The sequence below is a fragment of the Sphaeramia orbicularis genome, chromosome 7 (genome assembly GCF_902148855.1).
Source record: "Sphaeramia orbicularis chromosome 7, fSphaOr1.1, whole genome shotgun sequence".
Classification (NCBI taxonomy): domain Eukaryota; kingdom Metazoa; phylum Chordata; class Actinopteri; order Kurtiformes; family Apogonidae; genus Sphaeramia; species Sphaeramia orbicularis.
Genome location: NC_043963.1, coordinates 46,067,707 through 46,080,206, shown reverse-complemented (window position 1 = coordinate 46,080,206; position 12,500 = coordinate 46,067,707). Strand labels below are relative to the sequence as shown.

Here is a 12,500-nt window from a genome sequence, read left to right as displayed (position 1 = left end):
ATTTGTTCTGTAAGTTTAACAAGACTTGTTTGTTAATTGACAAATATCTTGCGTAATTATGGGAAGTTTCACGACAAAACTATTGAGTAAATGTGTTTTTGTGAATGTATAATATGTATAAGCACTGCTAAACTGTCCAAATACAGTTTTTATCAGTGGATCGTACAACTGAGTCTCATTGAAAAGTATATGTCATTCAACCACAACACTTCACATATTCTCAAATTAGCAGTAGAATTTTGTAAATATAAATGGTTGGTTATCTGTATTATGACAGTATTATGATATTTTTTAAAAGTAAAGATAATGTTGTGGTAAGTTTGCTGCATTGCATTATGGGTATTGGGCATGTTGTTGATTCTGTGTTCTTTTTACATGCAGGGGTTCAGCAGGGTTGTGGTGTTAATATGTGCATGCTAATGTTTATTGGCCTTTTTGTGAATGTTTTTGTATTTTGAGTGAAAGCCATAGGCCGAACAGTGCCTTTCCTGTTCATTCACAAGTTTGATAGTTCAGTTCAATGTTAAACCTTTTATTAAATTGAAAGCTCATCTTGTATCGCTTAAGTCATACTATGTGAAATTCTCATCAGACTTCAGTTTGTGCTATTTGGTGACACTATTGCACATTTTGTTTTGTGAAGCTGTTATTCAGGAAAATAACATAATTGAATGTGATATCTTGTTAGTATAGAGATTATACATCATATAGTCTAAAATTAACAGTTAATTGGAATTTAAATCCTGACACCTAGTTTTTGTTTTTTGTTTTTTTTCAAGTTTATTGGCAGGCTTTGAAAGATAAATCAAATGGTTTTTTTATGTGTGGTATGTCATTTTATTAAATCAAATATTAATTAATTAAGTTTTAAACATAAAATTATGTGATAAACACCAACTAATAACAGTGCTTTTCTGCAATTTTAAGCCATATTATTTGTTTTATAACAAAGTTCATCCATATTTACAGGTAATTTGATTGTTTTAATACATGTCAGTATTTTTTATTTAACATTAAAAAGTTAAAAAAAAAAAAAAAAAAAAAGAAGCAAAATCTATTGTAAAGTTACAGCTATAAATTGTAATTTAATTATGGAAAATTACTATATTTTTATGAGATAGTTATTTTCCAGTATGTAACAGTATTTTTTTGGTGCCCCAGCTGCCGGAATATTACAGCTGTTTTTTTGTTTTTTTTTCACATTGTATGAAACATGTTCATAGCAGATGAAGTCAGACTTGCATCCACACATCTCACACATTTTAGTCAGAATATAAACAGAACTATTTTAATTACTTCCTCAAAATAATTATTACATTTCACTACTCAGCTCTTGCTAAGCTCTTTTGACAAATTCTATCTGATTTCAATTGTAAAATATTCATTTGATGTTTATTTTTGTTCATTCTTGATGATTTGATGCGTTCCTCAACCTTTAGAATACATCAACTATACATATGAATTAATATTATAATCATTTATAATGAGAATGAAGTTTGTGTTCTTCTCTATTATTATTATTATTATTATTATTATTATTATTATTATTATTATTATTATTGTATTTTTATTTATTTATTTTTAGTGACCAGGTACAGAAGGTGCTGATATGAAAACTAGTATGGAGTAAATGTGAGAAGTTGATTTTTTATATTTTTATATTTTGATTCTTCAAGTCTGTATTGTTTGTATTTATACTTTTACCTGCTGTGACAGGGACTGATGTCAAACAAAATGTCATTGTATAAACATGTGCAATGACAATAAAGAATCTATCTATCTATCTATCTATCTATCTATCTATCTATCTATCTATCTATCTATCTATCTATCTATCTATCTATCTATCTATCTATCTATCTATCTATCTATCTATCTATCTATCTATCTATCTATCTATCTATCTATCTATCTATCTATCTATCTATCTATCTATCTATCTATCTATCTATCTATCTATCTATCATTACTATTACTGCTGGAAGTAGTAGTCGGCAAGGTAAGTTAAATTTATTTGTATGACACAGTTCATACACAGGACAATTCACAGTGTTTTACAAACATGGAAAAGAGACAAGTTAGAAACACACAATTAAACATAACCAATAAAAAAGGAATAATAATCATTAAAATAAAGTAAAAGAGCAGAGTGCAGATATAACCCTTTCAGTTGTTCTATGTTCAGTTGAACAGTTGTTCCAGTGTTTAGCTCATGGAACTGAAACACAGCTTCACCCTGTTTAGTCCTGACTGGGCACCAGCAGAAGACCAGTCCCTGAGGTTCACAGGGTCCGAGGTGGTTCATATGGGACCAACATGTCACAGATGTACTTTGATGCTAGACCATGGACGGACTTCTACACAAGCAGAGCTGTTTTAACCCATACAGACCCAGTGCTACTTTAGTGGCAGTTCCGAAATATTTTTTTGCTCAATATTTAACTTTTCTTAAGTGATTTATCACCATTTATTCTGACATTATCCTCTGTATTTTGCATTTTTTCAGTAAACACCAGGTAATTTCCTATATTTAATTTACTTATTACATGAATTTACATAAAAGCTCAGATTAAAGTTGATGGTTATTATATCAAAAACAGAGAAAAATGAAGAAAAAATGACTTTTTCAGCAAAATACAGCATTAAATGAACATAAATCCAGTGTGTCCATTCACTGTCATTGATCCAACTCCATAGGTTTTACTGGTGAATCAATGTTGTAGAAGATGATGGTGTTTCCACATTCACTACAGAGCCTCTGAACGTCCAAATGGGTCATATCTGATGACCATGAAAAGACGACAAACTGTATTTTACACCAATTATTTACATGTATTGATAGGATTAGTGGACCAGAGGTTATTAAACGTTTTAGATCAGTAGATGGTTTGGGTTGTCAGTGGCTGCTTGGGTCTTTATGGGTTAAAGTCTATTCTCTGAGTGACAGGAAGCCAGTGCAGAGACCTGAGCACAGGACTAATATGGTCATAGAACAGTTACATATGAATAAGTCCATCTGGGCTTCATTTACTGTTGTATTTGTTGTACATCTGTGGCTATTCGTAAACATTTTGGGAACATAGTCTACATGCTGAACGTTCAATCTGTTTTCTGCCAATTCAGTTTTATGAAAATTGGTCAATTGTCTGAAATTGTACCAAAACCAGGGGTGTCAAACTCATTTCTTCCAGGGGCCACATTCAGCCCAATTGGTTTTCAAGTGGGCCGGACCAGTAAAGTAACAGCATCATAACCTATAAATAATGACTTTTTCTCTTTGTTTTAGTGCAATAAATACATTAAATCATGACAGTATTTACATTTACAAACTATCCTTTCACAACAAACTGAAATTTATGAGAAAAAAAAGTGCATTTTTAACAAAATTATGCCTCAGTTTATCATTTATACATGTGCATTACACAATGTTACACAAACATTTGGTAACAAGCATAATATTATTAAAAACTTGGAGTTTGGAACTAAAATAAGAACAATTTCTCATTTGCCCAGGTCATTGTTCTTCTTGGTAGTTCTTTGAGGTTCAGCTGAACTAGTTTTGCTTCAAAAGACCAAAACGAGTCGAGTGGAACCTTGACAAATGGAGTTGTCACTATTTCTAGGTTATTATGCTATTATTTTACTTTAGATCATATTGGTCTGTATGTGGAACTTAAACTAAAATGAGTTTGACACCCTTAATTGTTAATATCTTCAGTATAATTTTTGCACTTCACAAATTCATCCCACAGGCCAGATCGGAGCTTTTGGCGGGCCGGTTTTGGCCCCCGGGTCGCATGTTTGGGACCGCTGACCAAAACATAAGTTTTCTCTCAGCCTGTGGTCTCCTGAGTCTGAATTATTTTCAGTCCAATTTGTAAACTGCGCATTTAGTCCGACCAATTGAGTGATAATCACTGAAAAGTACTTGATCTGCTCTATATTTTCATTAATGTCCTGCTTATGTTTGCTCTCATGTAAAGGCTATGAAGAGAAAAGGGTTGTGTGCAAAAACCTTCGCTGTGGTGAACCCGTGGAGGATGAAAAGTATCCATCAATGGGCAACGACACAAATAAAAGCATGAAACTGGCTAAATGTGTCGGTAATGTGACCGACCTGTGGCAGTGTATAAAAGAGGAGAAAGACTGCCAAAAACCTGCTACTGTCACTTGTTCAGGTAACACACACACACACACACACACACACACACACACACACACGCAGGAAAAAATGCATTTTCAATATTTCAGAGTCCAGGTATTTTAACCTAGAGTATTTACAGCTCTGTGGAGAGTAAACCAGCTCTAACAGTAGAGTTAAAACTCAGTGTAAAGTTCTGCACAGATGCAGTGTAAAATTCAACTCTACAGAGCGATGATTAGTGCCAGTCTGCCGTATTGCGTTGTGGGTATTGGACATTTTACTAGTTGTGCTCTATTTTATGTGCAGTGGTTCAAGGGGGGGTTATGTTAAGGTTTATTTAGGTTAATGTGTCAGTTTTACAATGTTTTTTTGGCCTTTTTATGTTTTTTTTTTTTTTTTATTATTAATGTGACACCATTAGTCAAACCTGTAGGCAGAACAATGCTTAACCTGATTGTCTCTAACTGAATTACAACTGGGGAGGACTGTTCTTTGTCATAGTAAAAGTATGTCACGAGGTGATTGTAACTCAAAGAAACAATTCCTCCCTGCAAGTCATAAGTGAAACAATAATGTACTTAATTTATCATCATCACCCAAACAGCTGCTTAAAGACATTTGTAAAATAGGATGAAGGTTCAAGATTACTTTATTTCTACCTGTGGGTAGATTTGTTTTGCAGACATAGTGATCGCATTTGGCATTACAGCAAAACATACATCCACAACTGTTTAGGCAGGTACTAGTGATGGGACTTTTGGCTCTTTGAAGGGAGCCATTCAATCAGGAGCCGTTCACTGAAAAGAGCCGTTCAAAAGACTGGCTCTTTTATGTTTTGTGCATTATTTTGAAACACCAATGTTTTCATGACTAAATAGGCTACATGTGATGATTGACATTACATTTTAAAGGTGTTTAATTGGTGCGGCAGTAAATATTATCTTACTGTAAAAAAGAATAGTTAGTTCAAATGTGTGGGCTAAATACATAACATGAGGGGTGACATTAGGCAAATGCTGGAATTTGACCAAAAAGATATATATTTTTTGCAAATATTGCAAGTTGCATGCCCATCTTTTCTTTCTGAAAAGTGCATCCAAATACTCCTCCTTTTTCTTTGGCTCATTACTCACAGGTGGTCACTCACTCACTCACTCTCAGACATTTTTCCGGTTTCGTCCAGTCTTCCAGCTCCACCTCCTCCAGTATGCTCACCTCACGCTTTTTGCTAACTTCTTGCCCTGAGACGTGCAGTGCCAAAGCACTCTTTTTTTTCTGCTCGAACATTCTCGTCCTGCCCAATGCCTCCCCAGTGACGCTAAATTGACAGGCAATCAGACACTCCCTCCTTAAAAACAAAAAACAAACAAAAACAAATGAACGGCTCTTTACAAAGATTCAGTTCCCATAGTTCATTTCAAAGAGCCGTTCAAAAGATTCGATTCATTCGTGAACGTCACATCACTAGCAGGTACTTGATCGAGTGTCAAGACAAGACAAAAAGTGTTCAGTGTTCCACCATTCATCAGTGTAGCAGCATGGATAAGTAAAAGAATACAATAAATAAATAAGATCAAATAAATAAAAGCAAGATGCAATAAAAATACAATATAAACCTCAAGAAGATAAAAATAGTCTCTGGGATAAAAACCAGGATAAGATCATAAAATTTAAAAATTTGAAGTCACAATAATACCAAATAGAACAAAGAAATAGGATAAATAACTAAATAAGTAAATAAAGTGCAATGTCACTATTTCTTATTGAGCTCAGTGACAGCAACAGGAACAAAGCTGTTTATAAAACCGTGTCCTGCAGCGTTACCTTGGGAGCCCCTGCAATTCTACATAGTTTCAGTATTAGTGTAGGGTTCAAACTGAAGAAGAAAATAACACTGCAGAGAAATAAATATTAACATATCATGGAGTCATTTTTAAACTAAATTTGGAGTAAAAATAGCCCAATGAAGTATAATCATATTACTCTTAACAGTGTGAAAACACCACAGTGTTAAATATTTTTTACACATTTCATTGTTAATTTTGACACTGAATTGAGTAGAATTAACTCATAAAATCTGACACTGGCAACAGAGTAAATGTTACTCTAATTTTGAGTGGGACCAAATGTTATCTGAAACAGAGTTAAATTCAACTCTCTTAGAGTTAAACTGACACATTGTTTTTTACTGTGCACACATGACGGTGGTCCACTCCAGAACTGCATCATGGGAGTGAATTAAAATATGCTTTATTTTCTCAGATCATGATTTAATTCGTTTAAAAGGAGACCGCTCAAATGTCTGCTCCGGCCGGTTGGAGATAAAGAAACACAATACATGGACCAACAATATGAGCAAAGCAAAAAGCATGGATCCTAATGGGTGGTGCAAGAGAATGTTCTGTGGTGAGTTGGTTTCCAATGTGACGGACGGCAGCATTACAACCCTGACATGCTCAAGTAAGTTTTACAAAACAAGTTGTATGGTATAATCTCATGCAATATGTAATTAGATGAAAAAAAAAATGTATAAAAATGGAAATAACTGATTGAATTCCACAGCTCCCTGCAAATCCACAAAAAAACATGCATTTTTGTTGTTTTTGCTTGTGATAGCAATAGCTGGTAATGTTCTATTTTCTCAAAATACAACCTTTGATTACTGAAACCTCATGACTTTCTACATAAAATATTATATTTTTAACAATATAATATCAGAATTTTCCATGTAATAGTATAATTGTATTATTTCTGTAATTATTAAGACTTTATTTTCAGAAAATCATACTGTGCTGCATTATTTGAAATTTAAAATCAATACCAGATTTTCTCACACATCCCATCTACAGCTTGTTGGACTTCTCTGTCCTGTTAAATGAAAACCCTGGTGTTAAAAGTGCTGAAGTCACATTTTTGGACAATTCAAGTTGAGCATATAAACATGTTGTATGTGTTAAGTCCACCCTATAAATATTTTTAACAGACTTTTTTGTGACTTCACCAGGCTGTTCAATTAGAAATATGATCATGATTAAATGTCCTTGTATAATCACAATAAATGTCAATATTTGTCTTCATGTTAAAGGCTGTCAGTTCCCAGATATTATTATGACTGATTATGTATGGTCAGAACATGATGAATATTTCAGAAATCCAGATGTATGACTTTTAAAATGAACTAAAAACAAACCATAATAAATATAATGTAAATTATTGAATATATACAATAAAATAAACGATTTTGTAAGCGTAAATGTCAACTCTTTTCTTTATTGTTGTGTAGCCCAACCCTCTGTTAGCCATTAAATACATGAATCCAGTGTTTTTTTTGTTTGTTTTTTTGTTTGTTTGTTTGTTTTATCTATATAGTGTATGTTCTGAGAAATCTTTTTAACCATTCAGATATATTGGTAACACTTTACTTGAAGGTCTAGTTTATAATACATTAAGCGCACATTCGCAAGACATTATAATGCATTTATAATGCATTATAAAAGTCATTACAACAGTTTATGATCATGTGCAACAACTTATACCAAGATTAATAAAGTATTGTAAGCGTAGGCATAATGTTTTATAAATTCAGCTTTCATACTGTTTTCTACATCCACACCAAAGTGACAAGTGTTTGTAGGAAGAATCTCAAGTCCTGGGTGACGTAACACATTATCAATTGTATGATATTATAACACAAGTATGATGACGTATGAGCAGGATCTGCTGGATCTAAGTAAAGTGTAAATCAAAAATTATCCATCCAAGTGTTCTTAATAATTCTTTATTTTGCAAAAACAAAACACTAAAAGAACAGAGACAGTAAATAGAAGTGTTACATGTGGCTTTATACATAAGGAAAAAATAATGAGGCAGCTCTAAATCTTTGTGAATTCAAACACATACTTTTTTTTTTTTTAATAAATATGAAATCCCTAAAATAGATGGGTAGAGGGACCAGTGAAAAAACTTAACAAAAGTTCCCCACCTAAAAAAATAAATTCCTTCACACTGCTTTGGTATGGATGTATAAAACATTATGGAAGCTGAATTTATTATACATTCTGCCTACACTTATAATACTTTATTAACCTTGGTATAAGTTGTTGTACATGATCATAAACTGTTGTAATGACTTTTATAATGCATTATAAATGCATTATAATGTCTTATGAATGTGCGCTTAATGCATTATAAACTAGACCTTCAAGTAAAGTGTTACCGATATGTTTTAAGCAAACAACTGGAACAAACTGCCAATAGAGCTGAAATTTATCACATATGTAGACACTTACAAATGCAGCTAATGACATTCGTTGTGTCTTCTGTTAATGTAATTATACTTTTTTTCTTTTGTTCAGATAAGGTATAGTTTTTAGATATTACCTGCTTGACAGTTTCGACTGTGACTCCAGTCTTCCTCAGAAGTGTCATCCAACGTGCTGCTGACATGTCATTTATCAGCTGGACGGCTCGACAGACCAACCAGAGCCTGTCGAGCCGACATCTACAAACTATACCTTGTCTGAACAAAAGAAAAATAAATGAAAAAAAAAATAAATAAATAAAAGTATAACTTACAAATGCAACTTGGAAATGTTCTCAATTCAAATTTTTCTTGTCATGTGTTTATGAATGAACTCTTCCTTTCACTCTTTTCCTATCACACTGTAAGTCTTAATTAATTGTTCTTTTCATTTTCTCTCTTTTATAAAAGGCTTATTGTGTTTTATTACTGTTTTATGTATCATTATCATTACATATCATATGTATTCTATCTTGCTCTGTCTTTATGTTCTTATATGTATAAATGTGAATTGCCTTTGTGTATGAAATATACTCTGTTAACCCATAAAGACCCAAATCACCTACTGATCTAAACTGTTTAATACCTGTTGATCCACTAATCCTATTAATACATGTAAATAATTGGTGTAAAATACAGTTTGTCATCTTTTCATGGTCATCGGATATGACCCATTTGGACGTTCAGAGGTTCCGTAGTTACCGTGGAAACACCGTCATCTTCTACAACACTGATTCACCAGTAAAACCCAATGAGTTTGATAAATGACATTGGATAGACACACTGGTTTTTATGTTCAGTTAATGATAGACTTTACTGAAGAAGTCCCCTTTTCTTTAGTTTTCTCTGTTTCTGATATAATATCCTTCAACTTTAATCTGAGCTTTTATGAACACCTATATGATCAGTAAATTAAATATAGGAAAATGATTTTGACTGGAACCCCACACACACACACACACACACACACACACACACACACACAAAATACAGATGATAATATTATAATAAATGGTGATAAATCACTTAATAAAGGTTAAATATAGAGAAAAAATGCTTTGGAAACTGCCACAAAAGTAGAACTGGGTCTTTATGGGTTAATTGCCTTGTCAGTCTATAAAACTGTATTTTATAATGTGTTAAAGCAATGATAATATATTTTCTTTAGATTAATTTGACGTGAATTTTTCATTTTTCCACAGACAAAGTGAAAACTGTCCTGAGAGACCAAGATAAAGAGACAACATGTTATGGCTTGGTACATGTTCAGGTGAACGATTCCGTTCACTCCGTCTGTGCTTCTGAAGCCCCCTGGACCAGGCAAAATGCTGAAGTTGTTTGCAAAGAACTAGGATGTGGGCTGGTGAGTCTATTTCAGCAGATTACGTCAGACTTTGAAAAAAAAAAAAAAAGTTTTGTGTCTGATATGCAGCTCTGAAAAAAATGAGACCACTGCAAAATGTTCCCTTCCTCTGATTTTACCATTTATAGGTGTGTGTCTGAGTAAAATGAATATTTTTGTTTTATTCTCTAAACTACCGACAACATTTCTCCCAAATTCCAAATAAAAATAATATTATTTAGAGCAGGGCTGTCAAACTCATTTTAGTTCAGGGGCCACATTCAGCTCATTTTGATCTGAAGTGGGCTGAACCAGTAAAATAATAATATAATAATATAGAAATAATGTGAACTCCAAACTTTTCTCTGTGTTTTAGAGCGAAAGACGTACATTTACATAATGAAAAGGTTTACATCAACAAACTGTCCTTTCAAAAGATGTGAATAACATGAACAAACTGAAAAAATAAGTGTAATTTTAACAATATTCTGCCTCAGTTTATCATTTACACATGTGCATTATAACTTACAGATCACAGTGGATCTACAAACACACATTTCAATAACAGACAGAATATTGTTAAAATTACACTCACTTCTTCTAAGACTTATTCACTTTTTTTTTTTTTTTGCAAAATTATACTTTGTTTTAGTGTAAATACATGAAAATATTTACATTTACAAAGTGAAAAATTTGGAGTTGTCATTATTTATATGTTATTATGATAGTATTTTACTGTTCTGACCCACTTTAGATTGAATTGTTCCGAATGTGGAACCTGAAATAAAAGGATTGTTAATATCTTAGTGAAGATTTTGCATTTCACAAATGCATCCCAAGGGCCGGACTGGACCCTTTGGTGGGCCGGATTTGGCCCCCGGGCCGCATGTTTGACACCTGTGATTTAGACCATGTATTTGCAGAACACGACACATGGTCAAAATAACAGATGCAGATGTTTTCAGACCTCATATAATGCAAATGAAAGAAGTTCATATTCATTTCTAAACAACACACTATTAATGTAGTAACTTGGGAAAAGTTCAAACATCAGTATTTGGTGGAATAACCCTGAATTTTAGTGACAGCTTTCATGTGTCTTGGGTCTTCACCAAGAGAAATTCAAGAAGCTCAGACATGTTCCATGGCTTGAGACCCTCCATGTTCCTCCAGAAGTTTTCATAGTGGGTTCAGGTCTGGAGATTGGGCTGGACATGACTGGGTCTTCACCTGGTGGTCCGTCATCCACACCTTTATGGACCTAGCTGAGGCCAGGAGCATTGTCCTGATAGAAAAACCAGTCTTTAGAGTTTAGGAACATTGTCAGAGCAGAAGTCCAGTAGTTTTCAATAGTTATTTTTGGATTCCAATTACCATATTTTCCGGACTATAGAGCGCACCTGAATATAAGCCGCATCCACACTGTGCCCGGACTTTGTATTTACTAAAATGCTTTAATTACAATGTACTTAAATGATTTCAGTTTTATTCCATTACTATAAAATTTTAAGTATATTCTATTAATTTGTAGACATAGTCGAAAGTACGAAAAAGTTTAAGTTGAATGGATTTAAAGCTATACCGTATGATGTGGCATTTTTACACTTTTCTTTTGTCATCTTAAAATGCTCCTAATAAGTGTGTGTCAAACTAAAATGTAAAAGAAATCCACCAGGTATTGAAACTCAAAAATGTTTAGTTCTTATATATTTCTAATAACAGTCTGACCAATCATTTTAGTCGGTCCGAATAAAATAATTGGCCGAACCTGACTGAGCCTCCTGTCAATCATCCATTACGGCCGTCCAGCATCCGATCCATTATTGCCGTCTCACATCCGATATGTGTCCCTCTGAATCTGACGCTTCACTGGCGCTGCTTCTCCTGTCACTGACCACAGTCTACTGTCTAGGATGTGTTTGGATAAAACTGACATGCACATGTGGAAGGGATTAAACGGATTTATGAACAGAAACGACAACTGAGGGGCACAAACGGGAGTCTGATGAATGAAGGATGGAGATAAAAGTCCGGAAGTCAGCTGTACTGGACTGAACAGGTCTGCATAAAGCTCAGCTTTTATGACGGTGGGACTCATACAGGTACATGTACATGGTGTCACACATGTAAGATGATGTAGGATGATAATTGTATGGACTATGAAACCTCAAACGTCCACGGAAAATTTGCTGAGGCCGCGCGTTCACAGTGCGCGCGCCCAGCCCCTGGGCACTGCAGTGAAGACACTGACCCAGTACTGCACAGACCAGGTCTACTGATGGAACAGGTCTACTGATGGAACAGGAGCCGCGGGCCCACGGCAGGTGGATGATGCATCTGATTACTGAGGGAGGGGTCCGCGGACACGCCAAAACGGACTGGACCTCCACCTCTGCTTCCTCCTCTGTTTCCATCGCGCATCAGGTGAGAGGAGGAGAGAGGAGGAGGAGCCTCAGAGCTCAGGCAGAGGGAAGGGGGCGGGGCTTTGGAGGGAGGCGGGTTGTTCATGTTCAAACTTTTACCAAGTGCTGTGAGACATGCCACATCGGTAGGTATAGCTTTAAATCACAAAGTTTTAGTCATGACCACACCTTTTTATCTCCGCATTGCATTGTGGGTATTGAGCCTGTTGTTGAAAATGTGTTATTTTTCTGTGCAGGGGTTCAGCAGGGTTGTAGTGTTAGTGTTAATTTGGATTTGATGTGTGCATGGTA

The 12,500-nt window shown here is 34.4% G+C and overlaps 1 protein-coding gene across 1 annotated transcript in view; it reads left to right on the top strand.

The window, feature by feature from the left end:
- Window positions 1-12,500, top strand: part of LOC115423223 (scavenger receptor cysteine-rich type 1 protein M160-like) — a 46,074-nt gene that overhangs the window by 14,051 nt on the left and 19,523 nt on the right. The window contains exons 4-6 of the mRNA XM_030139999.1: window positions 3,984-4,178; window positions 6,407-6,604; window positions 9,647-9,807. Coding sequence (XP_029995859.1) covers window positions 3,984-4,178; window positions 6,407-6,604; window positions 9,647-9,807 — 554 coding nt within the window. The remainder of the gene's footprint in view (window positions 1-3,983; window positions 4,179-6,406; window positions 6,605-9,646; window positions 9,808-12,500) is intronic.